At 44.4% G+C, this 18708-nt stretch overlaps 1 protein-coding gene across 2 annotated transcripts in view; it reads left to right on the forward strand.

Annotated features, from left to right (window-relative positions):
- Positions 1-18708, forward strand: part of glra3 (glycine receptor, alpha 3) — a 224254-nt gene that overhangs the window by 133315 nt on the left and 72231 nt on the right. For both annotated transcript variants that reach the window (XM_080189748.1, XM_080189749.1), the window contains exon 5: positions 3837-3919. In XM_080189748.1, the coding sequence (XP_080045874.1) occupies positions 3837-3919 (83 nt within the window). The remainder of the gene's footprint in view (positions 1-3836; positions 3920-18708) is intronic.

Genomic DNA, 18708 nt, shown 5'->3' on the forward strand with positions numbered 1-18708 from the left:
AGCTACTGTCCAGGATGAATGGGAATCTATTCAACCTACACTATCTCCATTCTGGAACCAAGATCACCCCAACCTCTGTCATCGAGCTGCAGCACATTGAAGACACTTGCATATGTTCACGCTAAGAAGCCAAGCTCCAAACTATTCTTCATGTTTTCACAAAGCTGTAAGGGGCTTCCCTCTGGTATTGAGCTGAATTCAGCAAATACAAAGACTTGCTAAAGACAGTAACGGTTAAAGACACTTTTTATTGACCAACATGCATTGGGAGAGAGACAGCCAGAGGAATCCAGCTTCTCTCTGACATTACAGTACATGCGTGAAACAGATAAACCTTCTTGAAGGTTTTGTTTCTCCCTCCCAACCTGTCACCCACACTGAATGATCCAATTACATTAATACGCATTGTTTACCTTGGCCAATAATCATAGAATCATAGAACCCCACAGTGCAGAAAGAGGCCCTTCGGCCCATCGAGTCTGCACCGACCACAATCCTACCCAGGAACTACCCCCATATCCCTACACATTATTACCATTACTCCCTCTAACTTAAACATCTTAGGACACTAAGGGGCAATTTTAGCATACCCAATCAACCTAACCCGCACATCTTTTAATATTCTACCTTCTAGCAGAATTGGGAATTCATTGGTTAATTGGACCTGGAAATTCTTCCCCCGATTGCCTATCAACCTTACCTATGCAAATCTGCTATGTTCAAGGATTGCCCTCACCAGCTGCAAACCATGGGAATGGAGAAGGAGTCATTTCCTTCTGTCTGCCAGTTAACCCTTATCAGTAGAAGCTGAACACTTCTATTCCCTGCAACTTGAAGCTAAATATCTTCATTCATTTCAAAATCTTGATAGTTTCCAGCTGCAGGGCCTCCTATCGATAATAGAGAATATATTCTATATCTTATTGTTCCCAAAGAATGTGACCTGTCTAATTCTGCTCATTTCCCATTATGCCTTAGGGGAGCTGCATCTTGGCCAAAGCTTACAAGACATTTGAAAATGCATTTCAAATCTACAATATTTATTCAAAGCTGTCTACCAATGATTATATCTGTGTCTATGCAGACATGATATATATGTTTGTGTGAGGCACCTGTGATTCCTCATGGTATATAGAAGGCAAAGTATGATCCCTATTCTAAACTAGTCGACTTTGTTATAATAGTCTTCAAAATCCCAGCAGTTTCTGTACTCCCTTTTACAGAAGCATATCAAATATTGGGCCTCAGGCTAAACATCAGAAAACAGTGGTCCTCTACTCACCTGTTCCCACTGCATAACCCTGCCCCTGATTATACAGATCCAAGTCAAACTACTGGGTAACCTGGATCATTTCCCTTGGGAGTCTCCTTGCAGCGAGGGTAGGACGCAACACCGAAATTCAGCATCACTGTCTGGGGAAAAGTGTGCTTGATGACAAAGACCTGATGTCCAGCATCAAGCCCATGGTCTACAGGGCTACAGTGTTAGCTGCCTTTCTGTATGTGTAAGACACATGGGTAACACTCAGCAGACATTTTAAATCCCTGGAGAAATATCACCAGCCTCTGTTAAACTCTGCAAATTCAATGGCAGGATAGGCACCAATGTCAGTGTCCTCTGGGGTGGTATGGTGGCACGATGGTTAGTATTGCCACATCACAGCCCCAGGGACCTGTGTTCAATTTCGGCCCCGGGTCACTGTCCACGTGGAATTTGCACATTTTCCTCGTGCCTTTATGGGTTTCCTCCCACAGTCCAAAGATGTGTGGGTTAGGTTGATTGAACATGCTAAATTAATTCCAGTTTTGGGGGGATTAGTAGGGTACATGTGTGATGTTACAGGATAGGGTGGAATCGTTGTCGGTGCAGGTTCGATGGGCCAAATGGCCTCCTTCTGTACTGCAGGGATTCTATGATTCTGTTCTATGATTCTCAGGCCAAAAACTGCATTATTGAGGCATTTTGTACAGCTAATCAATAACAGTGGGTGTTTCGCATTGTTTGCCTGCCTGACATAAGAGTCCCAAAACAAGCTCTCTATTCTAAGTTTCATCACAGCAAGCAGTTACCAACAGGGCAGAGGAAACATTTCAGAGATGTCCTCAAAGTCACTCTGAAATATGCAACATCTCCACAGATCTGCGGAAATCTCTTACCACCCAAACTGAGGAGGAAGCAGCCGCAAAAGTGCCAATCGTTTCAAAAGTCTCCGACATGCCCTGGTGGAGGTCAAACAGCAGAAGGAGTGTAACAAAATCCAGGCATCCCCCTCACTTGCCTCACCTGCCTTGCCTATGGCAGTGTGTGCAGGTCCAGCTTTTTTACTCTTTCGTCAGCTGCCAGACCCACAGCCCCGGGGTGAAAGAAATTCATCCTTGGTCCCGAGAGATTGCCTGAGGAATGTGATGAGAGTTTCTGCCTCCAACACACCCTCAGATAATCGCCATAAATCTCCGTCCTTGTCCGCAGCAGGGATTCTCTGGTGTCGCTGGAAGTGAATGAAATTTTGGCTGGAACGCCAAATTCTCCATTCTCACCTGCAGCGGGGCACACACAGACAAGTTCGGAGATTTCCAGCCAGTGAGTTCCAGTCCCCAACCACACTGAGTGAACTAATATTTCCTTATCTCTCATCCGCCCACTTTAAATCTATTCTACTTGTATTTTTTTTTATTCATTCGTGGGACATGGAAGTCGCTGGCTGGCCAACATTTATTGCCCATTCCTTGGCTAGGTCATTTCAGAAGGCAGTTAAGAGTCAACCACATGACTGTGGCTTTGGAGTCACATATAGACCAGGCAAGGATGGCAGATTTCCTTCCCCAAAGGACATTAGTGAACCAGGTGGGTTTTTCTGGCAATCAACAATATTTTCATGGTCATCAGTAGGTTCTTAAATTCCAGATATTTTTTAATTAAATGTAAATTCCACCATCTGCTGTGGTGGGACTCAAATGCAGATCCTCAGAACATTAGCTGAATTCCTGGATTAATAATTTAGTGATGATACCACTCAGCCATCGCCTTCCCTCTCTGCTAAGGTCATTCCTATTCATCCCTAGTCATTCCTACACCAGGAAGAAAAAACCCAACCTCGTAGAGACCTCTTCTGAAAAAACAATATCCTGAAACATGGGTGCCACTTAAAAAGCAAAGGATTTATTGGATGTCTTTGCAGACAAGTGAACCAGTAAAACTGTGCCTGTAAATGCAAGACAGTCAGATCTTTGCATGGCTTCAGTTCGCCATTAATGCTATAGTTTTGACCTCTAGGAGGTACAGTACAAGCAGTTTGAGTGAAGGATTTATTTGGTTTCTGGAAGTCAATTTCTGTGCTGAACTCTTCTGTTATATGTGCACAAAGTGTTCCATTGAGGTACTGTTCTGATCTCTTTAACAATCTCAATCAATACCCCTAATTGCAACAAAATCTGCCTACGCAATCAAACTCAATTTGACCGCAATGTATTGAAACCAAATCCTAAACATGAAGTGTATTCATTGTACGTTTTCTTACCGTGTGTCATTTACCCAGATCATTCATTAGGAAATGAATTATGTTATTCTGCATTATATTATTTTAATGTGCAGGAGCAGCTCTCTGTGCCATAATGAATTCTTAAAGCTAGCCAACTATGGGCTAAAAATTACATTGTGTGAAAGTCGTGAAATGCGTTAGGCGGTGCTATTGAAATATTACGCTATTGTTCATTAGATTTATATCTTTTACATTCCAATATTTCAAACTGATTTGTTTGCCAAAATAATTTCATTTTGAGAAATCATTATGCCGAAGAAATAATGCTCATTACTCATTACTCATCTAATCTTTCAGATTGACTTTAATTCTTTCATGCCCAATGGACCTAAAGAATTTCCCGATGGATGTACAAACCTGCATAATGCAGTTGGAGAGCTGTAAGTAGCCTATTTCTTTATCAGAAGTTGCCTGACTTGTTCTTGTGTTTGCTAGAGAATGTTCCCTCCCTGATAACAACAGCAATGAGCATTTGTTCATTTTGATTGTCAGCCTAATGTAGCCATGCCAAAGATGCCAAGAAGACCATTTCATGTATGGTGTGTGAGTGAGACACAGAGTGAGACACAGCCATGACGATGGTGGAGCATAGTATACCATGTCTTTCTTTATTCCTATCAACATGGAGGGGAGTTCTCCCGTCCTGCCCGTCATGGGAATCGTAGTGGGCAGAGGGAAGTGGACTATGCAAAGGTCCATTGACTTTGGGCAGGATTCTCTGGTTTTGGGGTGAGTGTGACCGGAGAATCCCACCCCAATGCTGGACATCTACTGCCTCACCTGCCATGGAATCAGAGCGGACACGGGATCAACAACAAAAATATCTGTTGACCTTGGGCGGGAATTTCTGGCTGCAAAATCCCACCCCATCTTTCTGCTTTCCTCGAGCCATTTTTGTAGGCTGCTTTTAAACTAATGCAAAAGATTGCAGAAACCTGATTTACTCTGAATGAAATTTGAACATAAAACTGCTGAGATCTTTTTGTGCTGATACAGCCACCCAGGGGCAATCTCTGTTCCTGTTCCTAATTGCTGAGCAGTCCTTCCATCAAACACTGTTCGCATCAAGAATGCCAACTCAGAAAAGAGAGCTGTGTATACTTGGGTACCTCTTACTGTTGTTGAGACTGGAATCCATGAATAGCCTTGCTTTTCCAGCCATCGGTTTCCACTCGATCACCCTGCCCGCCACGGAATCGGTGCGGGCGAGGGTCCGACAGTGGAAATCTCCATTGACCTCGAGCCCCAGTGAGGCCGTAAAATCCCACCCTATTTTGTTAACTACCAGCATTAACCGATCAAAGTCTGTAGCATTGAAGGGGACCATTTAGCCCATTGCATTTGTAGCATTTAAATTAAAGATACCAAACTTGGAGCTGAAACAGCATCAATTCGATAAGCTGGCTTCCAATTTTCCAAGTTGACAGCCTTAGCTAGGCAGAAGTGCTTGAATTAGAAGGTTGTGACAAGATATTTTGGCCTTGGAGGGAGTGCAGAGGAGGTTTACTAGGCTGATGCCAGAGTTGACGGGGTTGACCTATGAGGAGAGGCTGAATAAACTAGGCTTGTACTCATTAGAGTTTAGAAGAATGAGGGGAGATCTCATTGAGACGTATAAGATGATGAATGGGATGGATAGGATAGAGGTGGAGAGACTCTTCCCGCTCAGAAAGGACAGTAGGACTAGGGGGCACAGCCTCAATATAAAGGGGGGGCGGTTTAGAACGGAGTTGAGGAAGAATTTCTTCACTCAGAGGGTGGTGAATCTCTGGAATTCTCTGCCCGTTGAAGTGATGGAGGCTACCTCACTAAATATTTTTAAGAAGCAGGTTGATGGGTTTTTGATAAGAGAGGGGATTAAGGTTATGGGGAGAGGGCGGGAATGTGGAACTGAGCCACGACAGATCAGCCATGATCTTATTGAATGGCAGGGCAGGCTCGAAGGGCTAGATGGCCTACTCCTGCTCCTATTTCTTATGTTCTTATGTTCTTATGTGACCTGAAGTCTCTTGAGAAGTCTAGTACATAATCCAAAAAGACACTTCAATGCAATACTAAGAGAGTGCTGCGCCATCAGAAGTGCCATCTCTTGGTTGAGATATTACACCGAGATCCTGTGGGTTGGGTGCAAAGTATACCTTGACTTCTATTTGAAGAAGACAAGAAGACTTCTTCCCTGCATATTGCCAATATTTAGTCCCCAACCAACAGCACCCAGATACGAATGATCTCATTGCTGTTTGTGGGAACTTGTCATGTGCAAGTTGGTTGCTGTAACATTAAATACAACTCAAACTTATTCTATTCGTTGCACATCATTTTGGGACTTTCTGAGACACAATATAAATGCAAGTTCTTTCCTTATGGTGTGTACGTGTGCTCTCTATTTAGGTATCAGATCAGAAACCTCAAGGTATATTGTGAAGCTAGACTAGATTCCAACAATGTTACACTTTTGGCATGAGTGTGAGGATAGGATGTTTCACTCCAGAGGCAATTCTACTGCCAAACTAGGAAGCTTTTATCAAAATGAACTTTATTTAATAACACAATTTAATTATAACAAATGAATTAGCTTAATTTTTTTGAACATGACTAGACACAAATCTTAATTGCTAACCTATCGCTGTGAGTTCTAATCAAGCAATATTTCTCTGGTAAATACAAACCACTCTTTAAAATGAGTCAGCAAAACACAGGCATATTTGCTTAAGTTACCAGGTTTGGAACTTGCACAAAGCCTTTGGAGAGAGAAATAGAGAGATACTGTTTATTTTCATGCAGTCCAGGCAGCAATTGCATGTATTTTAAAATGAAAATGAAACTTTTTTTTTCTGTGAGCTTCGTTCTTCCCATTAACCACCTGACTCTGTTCCTGGCAATCAAAATCTAATCAAAACTCTACTCTGAAATCCTTGGAGGAAACTAAGTAAACACAAATGCATTTGAGCAGCACAGCAGGCTGGGAGAATCGTCCCCTCCATGTCTGAAATGAGTACTTATCTTGTTATCTCCGTTACTAATTTAGAGGCTTTCCTAGACAAACTGTCACCCTGCAAAAGCAGAACTGAATTTTAAACATTCCCTTACAAAGAAACATGATATAAATATATTTCTTAACGGCTCTGTATCATCACAGGTTCCCCGGAAAATGTGAATTATGGAACCAGTCATTTGAAACAGTGGGCACCTCAGGCAAGTACTTGTGCAGTGCCCCAGAGATAGAGCAGGAGAGTGGAGTGGATTTGTTCTTCTGCAGAGAGCCAGCTTTAATGCAATTTACAAAATGACTTCCTTCTCTGCCATAATGACTCCATAGGCTAGATTAATGCACTAGAGTAAGACCTAGGGAGGCTTAGGGTAGTAGGTTGGTACAGAGGTTAGCACTGCTGCCTCATAGCACCAGGGACGCAGAATCGATTCCCAGCTTGGGTCACTGTCTGGTGGAGTTTGCACATTCTGCATGGATTTCCTCCGGGTGCTCCGGTTTCCTCCCACAGTCCAAGATGTATGGATTAGGTTGATTGGCCATGCTAAATTGCCCCTTAGTGTCAGGGGGTTAAAAGGGTAAATAAGTACGGTTATGGGGATAGAGCCTGGGTCGGATTGTGGTTGGTGTAGACCCAATGGGCTGAATGGCCTCCTTCTGCATTGTAGGAATTCTATGATTCAGGAGACCCTTGTCTTCTTTCATTCTCTCCTTCAATGATCCTATATTCCTGGCCAGTTAAATGACCAATTAAGAATGACTGCTCCACACAGCCCCCCTCTTCCTCTATTCCCAAGGTCGGCTAGCCCAATCAAATGACAATCTGCTCAGCAACATAAGCAGTGCCACAGGTAGCAGTGGCTATCATTGAGACTGCAACTCTGGGGAGAGTGTATCTCCATGACTGTACCCTCAGGGAGGGGGAAGTGGGGTTGGGGTCACTGAGGTCAGGAACCCCACTTCAACTGGGATTCAGCTGCACAGCTCATCTTCAATGTTTGCCTTGGTTGGCAAAATGACATGGCAGTGGGAAGACTTTGGACCAACCAGCTGATGCCTTCCTGTGTCATTTTGCTATCCTTCCTACCTGCCAGCCTCTCTTCCAAAGTTCTCATAGAATTCTGGCTGATTACTTAATAAAGGAACAGCGGCATATTGATTATTGACTGTACAGTTCCTAATCGTGTAAAGTTCATGTTAAGTACTTACAGCCATATAAATACTGTGGCTGTAAGAGCAGGTCAGAGGCTAGGAATCCCGCAGCAATTCAACTCTTGACTCCCCAAACCGAGTCTACCAAATAAAGCACAAACCAGGAATGAATACCCTCCACTTGCCCGGATGGGTGCAGCTCCAACAACACCCATGGAACTCCAAGACAAAGCAGCCCACCCCTTCCACAAACATTCAATCCCTCCACATCTAGAAGTGGTAGCAGTAGTGCACACTATTTACAATACAGACTGCAGCAATTCACCAAGTGTACCTAGGCAGCATCTTCCAAGCCCATGACTGCTACCACCCAGAAGGAAAAAGGCAGCAGATATATGACTACACCAGCACCTGGAGGTTCCCCTCCAAGGCCACGCACCATCCTGAGTTGGAAATACATCGCCCCCGTTCCTTCATTGTCACTGGGTCAAAATATTGGAACCCCCTCCTTAGCAGCACTGTGGGTGAAACCTATACCACATAGAACATAGAAAACTACAGCACAAACAGGCCGTTCAGCCCACAAGTTGCACCAATCATATACCAACCTATCAGGCCTATCTATAACTCTCAATCCCATTAAATCCCACGTACTCATGCAGAAGTCTCTTCAAAGGCCCCAGCGAGTTCACCTCCACCACCACCGACAGCAGCCGATTCCACTCACTCACCACCCTCTGAGTGAAAAACTTACCGCTGACACCTCCTCTGTACCTGCTCCCCAGCACCTTAAACCTGTGTCTTCTCGTAACGACCATTTCAGCCCTGAGAAATAACCTCCGAGAATCCACCCTTTCTATACCTCTCAACATCTTATAAACCTCTATCAGGTCATCTCTCATCCTTCATCTCTCCAGGGAGAAAAGACCTAGCTCCCTCAACCTATCCTCATAAGGCATGCCTCCCAATCCAGGCAACATCCTTGTAAATCTCCTCTGCACCCTCTCAATAGCTTCCACATCCTTCTTGTAGTGAGGCGACCAGAACTGTGCAAAGTACTTGAAGTGGGGTCTGACTAGAGTCTTATAAAGTTGCAATATTATCTCCCAACTCCTAAATTCAATCCCTCGATCAATGAAGGCTAGTACACCATACGCCTTCTTGACCACATCCTCCACCTGCGAGGCCGATTTAAGAATCCTATGAACCCGGACCCCAACGCCCTTAGGATCCTCTACATTGCTAAGAGTAGCAGTGTATGGACTGCAGCGGTTCAAAAAGCTGGCTCACCACCACCTTCTGAGGTGCAACTTGGGATGGCCAATAAACGCTGGCCTAGCCAGCGAAGCCCACATCTCGTAAATAAATTTTTAATAAGTTCCTAGTCGAATGAAAATACCACTGTGCCAGCACCTCCCCCGCCATCTAAACACCCCCTCCCTCCATTGTGAACCCCCCACTTCATCCACTCCCTCCCACTCTAGACTGATCCCACCTCTTTTCTCCACCCCGGGAGATCAGTAAGGAAATCCGGGGATTGGCAGTAAATGCTGACCTAACCATCGCAGCCCACAAATGAATGTTAAAAGAATGAGTTCAGATTAAATATTCCGTCATCGTTTCTGTCGATTTTGTTACATTATTGCATTTGGCCGTGGGGAGCTGCCTGGCAGGGCTTTTCAGACACACTGGCATCTTACTTCAAAATCTGCAGGTTATTGAGTTGGACTTTTCATAGCCTCAACCCACCAGAGGGTCTTTTCTCTGGGAGAAGTTTCACCTTCGATGACCAAGACCATCCTTTCCTGCTACTTCATGCATGAAAAGAGATACTCTCTGTCTCCATTAAAATAATAACACATGACAGGCTGCTCAAACCTCTTTCAAAGCCTCTTTCTCCGTGCAGTTGATGTATGGACAGTAGCCTGTGGCAGGCTTATGGGCTGCTGTTAGAGGCTTGGACAAACGGCAGTATTTGAAAAGAGAAGGCATTCGTACCAACCTACTGTTACTCTCCATTAGACCTTAAGACATAGGGGCAGAATTAGGCCACTCAGCCCATTGAGTCTGCTCCGCCATTCAATCACGGCTGATATTTCTCTCATTCCCATTCTCCTGCCTTTTCTCCATGACCTCTAATCCCCTTATTAGTCTATCTCTGTCTCAAAGACACTCAATAACCTGGCCTCCACAGCCTTCTGCGGCAAAGAGTTCCACAAATTCACCACTCTTTGGCTGAAGAAATTCCTCATCTCCGTTTTAAAGAATCGTCCCTTCAGCCTGAGGTTGTGCCCTCTGGTTCTAGTTTTTCCTACTAGTGGAAGCATCCTCTCCACATCCACTCTATCCAGGCCTCACAGTATCCTGTAAGTTTTAATAAGATCCCCCCCCTCATTCTTCTAAACGCCAGTGAGTACAGACCCAGAGTCCTCAACCACTCCTCATACGACAAGTTCTTCATTCCAGGGATCATTCTTGTGAACCTCCTTTGGACTCTTTCCAAGGCCAGCACATCCTTCCTTAGATATGGGACGCAAAACTGCTCGCAATACTCCAAATGGGGCCTGACCAGAGCCTTATACAGACTCAGAAGTGCATCCCTGTTCTTGTATTCTAGCCCTCTCGACATGAATGCTAACATTGCATTTGCCTTCCTAACAGCCGACTGAACCTGCACGTTAACCTTAAGTGAATCTTGAACAATGACTCCCAAGTCCCTTTGTGCTTCTGATTTCCTAAACATTTTCCCATTTAGAAAATAGTCTATGCCTCCATTCTTCCTTCCAAAGTGCATAACCACACACTTTTCCACGTTGTATTGCATCTGCCATTTCTTTGCCCACTCTCCTAACCTGTCCAAGTCCTTCTGCAGCCCCCCTGCTTCCTCAATACTACCTGGCCCTCTACATATCTTTGTATCATCTGCAACCTTAGCAACATTGCCTTCAGTTCCTTCCTCCAAATTATTCATGTATATTGTGAATAGTTGTGGTCCCAGCACTGACTCCAGAGGCACACTACTAGTCACCGGCTGCCATCCTGAGAAAGACCCCTCTCTGCTTTCTGCCAGTCAACCAATCCTCTATCCATGTCAGGGTCTTACCCTTAACACCATGGGCACTTAACTTATTTAACAGTCTCCTATGCGGCACCTCGTCAAAGGCCTTCTGGAAATCTAAATAAATCATGTCCACTGGCTCTCCTTGTACCTCCTTGTAACTTCCTTGTACCTCCGCAAAGAACTCAAACAGTTTTATCAGATATGACCTCCCCTTGACAAAGCCATGCTAAATCAGTCTTATTTGATTATGCGTCTCCAAGTACTCTGTGATCTCATTTTTAATAATGGACTCCAAAATCTTGCCAATGACCAAAGTCAGGCTAACCAGCCTATAGTTTCCCATCTGCTGTCTCCCTCCCTTCTTAAACAGTGGTGTTACATTCGCTCCTTTCCAGTCATTTGGTACCCTCCCTGCCTCCAGCGATTCCTGAAAGATTACCACCAATGCCTCCACAATTTCCTCAGCTATTTCTTTTCGAATGCTGGAGTGTAGTCCATCCGATCCAGGTGATTTATCCACTTTCAGACCTTTTAGTTTCCCCAGAACCTTCTCCTTTGTGATGGCCACTACACTCACCTGTGCCCCCCCGACTCTCCTGGAGCTCTGGCATCCCACTGGTGTCTTCCACTGTGAAGACTGATGCAAAGTAACTATTCAGTTCCTCTGCCATTGCTTTATTTCCTATTATTATCTCTCCAGCCTCATTTTCCAGTGGTTCAATGACTATTTTTGCCTCTCTCTTACCTTTTATATATTGAAAAAAACTCTTCCTATCTTCTTTTATATTACTAGCTAACTTACCTTCATATTTCATCCTCTCCCTCCTTATTGTTTTTTTTAGATTTAAGCATCAACGTGTAGTATAAACAGTTAAGACATGCACAAAATAACCATCAAATCTTCCATTCGACAGCCCCTGGAATCCTATATTTACATTGACTTCAGGAAGAAAGGCTTTTATTTAGTTTGCACCTGATCCCTCAGAAATGTTTCTAAGTGATTTATGAACAGTGAAATATCTTCATCCACATTTCCAGCTGCTCGAGGGAATGCGAACATATTCTGTTGAGGAGGTGTATCAGAATGTTAGCCAAGTTTTTTTCTTATTTATTCCTGGCATGTGAGTGTAGCTGGCAAGGCCACTATTTATTGCTCTACCTCGATCGCCCTTGAGAAGATAGTGGTGATCTGTCTTCTTGAATCATCGCAGTTCACGTGATGTAGATACACCCAGGGTGCTGTTAGGGAGGATTGTTTTAGCCCAGTAACAATGAACAAATTGAGATTGAGTTCCAAGGCAAGACGTTGTATTGTTTAGGAGGTGAACTTGCAGGTGACATTCCCTTGAGTTTCCTATTCTTCATGGTGGTGGCAGTTTGCAGGCGCTGTTGAAGAAGTCTTCATGAGTTGCTGCAGTGCAAAAAGACATATGGCACACTCGCCTTTATCAATCAGGGTATAGATTACAACAGCAAAGAGGTCATGATGGAGTTCTAGAGAACTCTAGTGAGGCCACTGGAGTACTGTGTGCAGTTCTGGTCGCCACATTATCGGAAGGACATGCACGCACTGAAGGGGATGCAGAGGAGATTCACCAGGATGCTGCCTGGGATGGAACATGTAAGTTAAGGAGAGAGATTGGGAAGGGTTGGGTTGTTTTCGTTGGAGCACAGAAGACTGAGGGGTGACTGAATCGAGGTATTCAAAATTATGAGGGGCGTGGACAGATTGGACAGGGAGCAGCTGTTCCGCTTAGTTGAAGAGTCAGTTGCGAGGGGACACAAGTTAAAAGTGAGGAATGGGAGGTTTGGGGGGGATTTGAAGAAAAACGTTTTAACCCAGAGAGTGATGACAGTCTGGAATGTGCTGCCTGGGAGGATGGTGGAGATGGGAATGCCTCACATCCTTCAAAAAGTACCTGGATGAGTACTTGGCACGTTATAACATTCAAGGCTATGGGTCAGGTGCTGGCAAAGTGGGATTAGGTGGGCAGGTCAGGGACTTTCCTGTGTCAGTGCAGACTCGATGGGCACTGTAGTATTCTGTGATTCTTTGTAACTGCTGCATTTGCCAATATTTTGTGCCAGTGGCGTGTGGAATGAATGCTTCAGGTGGTGGATGCTGTACCAATTAAGCTGGCTGTTTTGTCTTGGATGGTGTCAAGATTTTTGAGTTTTGTTGGTGTTGTACTCATCCAGATAAGTGGAGAATATTCGAGCACATTCCTGATCTTTCTTCATTGTAGATTATGGCCAGGCTTTGGCAGGTTAGGAAGTGAGTTTCTCAGTGCAGGATTCCTAGCCTCTGTCCTGCTCTTGTTGCCACAGTACTTTTATGGCTAGTCCAGTTCAGTTTCTGGTCAATGGTAACCTCTTGACGTTAATGTTGAGGGATTCAGCAGTGGTAATGCCATGTCACAGCATGGGAAGGTGGCTGTTGTATTTTCTCTCCTGTTGGCAATGGCCATTGCCTGCACTTGTGTGGCATGAATTATACTTGAATGTTAAAGTATTCTGTAAGGTTTTACTCTATTGCTTTGGCTTCCTCTACCTTTACACATATTGGGACAGATTTTGACATCATAGTTGTGCGGTGGTAATTGGTAAACTAGAGGCCCAGGATGGTTGGCTGGTGGCATGGGTTCAAATCCCACTACAGCAACTGGTGGAATTTAAATCCAATGGAAAAATCCGGAATATAAATGTAAAGTCGCCATTGTCCCAGATTATCCATAGGCTGCTCTCCCTTGAGGAGAGCTAACTGGTAGTGATTTAACCTGAGGATCACTACATCTCAGGAGAGGTGCAAGGTTGAGAAGGTGGGGCTTTCGCAAATAACCCTAGTCAGTATGGGAATTAAATAGCTGCTGGCATCACTCTTCATCACAAACCAGTCATCCAGACAACTGAGCTAAACCAACTCCCCCAAACATCTGAAATATAAACAAAGAACAAAGAAAATTACAGCACAGGAACATGCCCTTGGGTCCTGCACCAATCATGTTGCCTGACTGAATTAAAACCCCCTACCTTCCAGGGATCATATCCCTCTATTCCCATCCTATTCATATATTTGTCAAGATGCCCCTTAAAAGCCACTACCATATCTGCTTTCACTACCTCCCCCGGCAGCAAGTTCCAGTCACCCACCACCCTCTGTGTAAAAAACCTGCCTCGTACATCTCCTTTAAAACTAGTTTCAGTGACAGTGAACCTGACAACCATCATCGATTGTCTTAAAAATCCATCCAATTCATTGGTATCCTTTAAGGAAGGAAAAATGCCATCCTCGCTTGGTCTGGCGTACATGTGACTCCCAAGCTACAGCACTGATGTTGTCTCTGAAATACCTTCAGAAATGACCTGGGCCAGAGTGACATTCACATGCCATGAAACTAACAAAAAAAACATAGAAACATAGAAGATAGGAGCAGGAGGAGGCCATTCGGCCCATCGAGCTTGCTCCGTCATTCATCACAATCATGGCAAATCATCCAACTCAATAGCCTAATCCTGCCTTCTCCCCATAACCTTTGATCCCATTCATCCCAAGTGCTATATCCAGCTGCCCCATGAATACATTCAATGTTTTGGCATCAACTACTTCCTGTGGTAATGAATTCCACAAGCTCACCACTCTTTGAGTTCGAGTCCCGGCTTGGATCACTGTCTGTGTGGAGTTTGCACATTCTCCCCGTGCCTGTGTGGAGTTCCTCCGTGTGCTCTGGTTTCCTCCCACACTCCAGAGATGTGCGGGTTAGGTAGATTGGCCATGCTGAATTGACGCCAATGTCAGGGGGACTAACAGAGTAAATATGTGGGGTTACAGGAATAGGGCCTGGGTGGGACTGTGGTCAGTGCAGACTTAATGGGCCAAATGGCCTCCTTCTGCGCTGTAGGGATTCTATGACGGTGGATGTTAATTGATTTGATATCAGCGCTCACAACGTGGACAAGACACATATTTGACTTGGAGCTTTGCATCTTAAATGGTCTCCCCCAAATCCTCAGAATGTGACCCCTGGTTCTGGACCCCCACCATTGGGAACATCCTCCCTGCATCTACCCTATCTAGTCCTGTGAGAGTTTTATAAGTTCCCCCCCCCCACCCCATTTGTCTGAATTCCAATGAAAGCAATCCTAAAGCAAGCAATTGTAAGCTGGTGGCCTATTTTAATCTCTCCCAATTTTCACCTCTGTTTTCTCAATGGTTAAATGGGAAGAGGAGTGAAGCAGATTCTGATTTGATTTTGTCCACTATGCACCAAATTTAAGAGAGGTCCCCACTTTGTTTCTGAGCGGAAGGGACTGGGGGACGAGGGAGGGACTCACTCTGAGGCCACCACCATTGTTGCCCCCTAACAATACGGAGGCTTAAGTGAAGGATGTTCTCTTAACTGCGTATAAGCCTCTGATTGTTATGTCCAAATAGGGCAGTTAGTTTTGCCTGGTATAAAGCCAGATGTGTTGCAACATCCTCAGAATTAAAACTGAATGAACACACACAGATGAGTCCAATCATGCACATGCAGATTGTTCTGCTCCCGTCGACACTAATCAGGCTCAAGTATATTCCTTCAAGCTGCTACAGTTGTCACAAAGTGGGCAGGGGATGTGCAACTTAAATTCCACAAAATCGCCAGTTAGCGACCCCTGAAATCTGTGTGGATTTCCTCCATGTGTTCTGGTTTCCTCCCACAGTGGGTTAGGTTGATTGGCCATGCTGAATTGACCCTAGTGTCAGGGGGGTTAACAGGGTAAAATATGTGGGATTACGGGAATAGGGCCTGGGTGGGACTGTGCTGGGTGCAGACTTGATGGACCTCCTTCTGCACTGTAGTGATTCTATAGGATTCTATGATTGTGGATGTTAATTGACTTAACTTTTGTGCACACAACGTGGACAAGGCATGTGTTTGATTTGGAGTCTTACATGCTGAAATTGTGACTTAAAAACATTAGAAAACCAAATTAACTCGAGAATTTTTCCACTTTTCTGAAAAGAGAGACAGGTTGTCAGAATCTTTTTGCCTCGCACCCATCAGAATAGTGAGAAGTCTCATAACACCAGGTTAAAGTGAAACTTCTTATCATGCCCATCCCAGTCCAACACCAGCATCTCCACATCATGCTCATCAGGACAAATGCAAAAATGCCAAATTTCGAATGATGACAACAATAGAGACCATAGAAGAAAAAGGGGTGCTGATTGATCAGTAAGTTGATTCTGAGTGACTAAAGCATTACCATGCAAAATACAATAGGAGACTATAGGCTCCCCATACCTTTGGGTAACTCAAGAAAGGTGCAACGATTGAGCATATTCCTTTTGTTTGCAGAGAGTGATTTCCTGAATATGAAAGGATGTTGCTTCGAGCAAGTTTAAGGGAGCCACTTTCCAAATTTGACTGGTTATCTTAAATGAGTTTTCAGTGTAGCTATTGGTACAGTCAGGGTTGTTCAACCAGTGCTGCCCAATTATGGAACTATCTCTAACAATAGACACTTTGTTTTGGGTTTTCTAAGCATGGTCTATATTCTGCCTATCACAAACAGACAGGTGAACATGTGGTTTACTCTAATGCGCCCCATCTTCCTTGAAGACTCAGACTAAGATATGGGTCAGTGAGAGGCACATCAAATGACCATTATTATGTCTGAGCCTACCTGATATCGTCAAGTGTCATAAACCATAGAGAGATCACAATTGAACACTTGTCTTTCCTCATCACTGTCCACTGACATAAGATGAACCACACTCACTTTTATCCAGCTCCATGGAGTGCTCTCACTGTAGGTTATCTCTCTTCAGGCTAGAGAATAAGCCCAGGGTCTTACAGAACTGTGATATATTTCCCCACTGAGCTGCTAATGAAGTTCCTTTCTACTTCTTGATTTAGATCAAAAAGGATAGGGAGTTAATTATTGCAATCAGTAGAATAATTAAAAATCAACATCTTCAGTCAAATTAAACAATGATTGTAGGGCAAAAAATTTGGCCAATCAAACTCGCCCCACTACTGCTCAGTCTCCACACACTTATCGATTGAACTTGAGTCTTAGTGAACAAAAAAATGTACCGTCGAATCTTTTCATCTTGCACTCATCAGGACTGATGCAAGAATACCAATTTTCAAAGGGATTAGCAATTTATATGGCATGAGAAATGAGTGCTGATTGGTTGACAAGTGGACTCAGATTAGCCAAAGCATTGTCATGGAGAATGCACCTCAATTTACTTATTAATGTCGCAAGTAGGCTTACATTAACACTGCAATGAAGCTACTGTGCAAATCACCTAATCGCTACACTCTGGCCCCTGTTTGGGGACACTGAGGGAAAATTTAGCATGGCCAATGTACCTAACCAGCAGATCTTTCAGATTGTGGAGAAAACTGGAGCATCAGAAGGAAACCCACACAGACAGGGGGAGAACATGCAGACACTGCCCAGACAGTGACCCGAACTGAGAATCGAACTCTGCACCCCAGCGCTATGAGACAGAAGTGTTAACCACTGTGCCGCTAGGCTGCTGCTCAAGGTTGTTCCCCAGAGTTTTTGTTTAAATTCAACAAAGGCAAGTCAGACTGATATGTTTCTTTTTTTCAGGAATACGAATTGAGCGCTCTTTAGGCCTGATCTTCTAAAAATATTTATGGGCTCCACCACAGAAAGCGATTTGTGGCAGAGAATTGTACATTCCAAACAGCTAAACAGATTAACAGGGAAATTCTTGTGGCAGGTTCCTGGGAACAGACCCAGGCAGATTTCTGTCTGCCCTAGATTTAATTTTTTCTTTACTCCTGCGTGGGACATGGGCATCGCTGGCTGGCCAGCATTTACTGCCCATCCCTAGTTGCCCGTGGGCAGTTGAGAGATAACTACATTGCTGTGGCTCTGGAATCACACATAGGCCAAGGCCAGATAAGGATGGCAGATTTCCTTCCCTAAAGGACATTAGTGAACCAGATGGGTTTTTCCAACAATCGACAATGGTTTCATGGTCATCAGTAGATTCTTAATTCCAGATATTTTAATTTTATTCTACCATCTGCCACGCTGGGATTTGAACCCGGGTCTCCAGGCCATTAGCTGAGTTTATGGATTAATAGTCTAGTGATAATACCACCAAGGCAGCACCTCCCCAGCCGGCCACCAACCGCGTTTTGGATGGTGACCCATGCCATTTTTGGTATTACTAGAGACTGCAGCTCAAAGGTGGAAAAGGATTAGCACTGAGACTATCACAAATGCCAGCTGAAGATTATCTAAACTTCTAAAAGTGCTATTCTATAACCTTAGGAAAAGCGCCCGTTGAAAAGCAGCCGTCTCAAGCATTGGGGTGATTCCCTGGAATATTACAATGCCTGTTTTATATGACCCCTATTTGGCACTGGGGAAAAAATAGAGACAGAACTAATAGGGAGTCAGTTCACCATCCAACAGCTCCAGCCATTGCTTCTCATAGATTCATAGAATCCTACAGCGCGAAGGAGGCCATTGGACCCATTGAGTCTGTACCGACCACAATCCCACCCAGCCCCTATCCCCACAACCCCATGCATTTACCCTAGATAGTCCCTCTGATACTAAGGGGTAATTTAGCACAGCCAATCCACCTAACCCGCACATCTTTGGACTGTGGGGAGGAAACCGGAGCAGCTAGAGGAAACCCACGCAGACACAGGGAGAATGTGCAAACTCCATACAGACAGTGACCCAAGCCATGAATCGAACCTCGGTCCCTGGTGCTGTGAGGCAGCTGTGCTAACCCTTCTGATGGAATTACAATCCTAAGAAAGGGAATAGACGCTCAACAAACCAAGCCCAAGCACAAATTCAAAGAATAAAGAACAAAGAAAATTACAGCACCAGAACAGGCCCTTGGGTCCTCCAAGCCTGCACTGACTATGCTGCCTGACTTAACTAAAACCCCCTACCCTTCTGGGGACCATATCCCTCTATTC

Source organism: Carcharhinus amblyrhynchos, chromosome 5, assembly GCF_965287045.1.
Source record: "Carcharhinus amblyrhynchos chromosome 5, sCarAmb.v2.hapA, whole genome shotgun sequence".
Classification (NCBI taxonomy): Eukaryota; Metazoa; Chordata; class Chondrichthyes; order Carcharhiniformes; family Carcharhinidae; genus Carcharhinus; species Carcharhinus amblyrhynchos.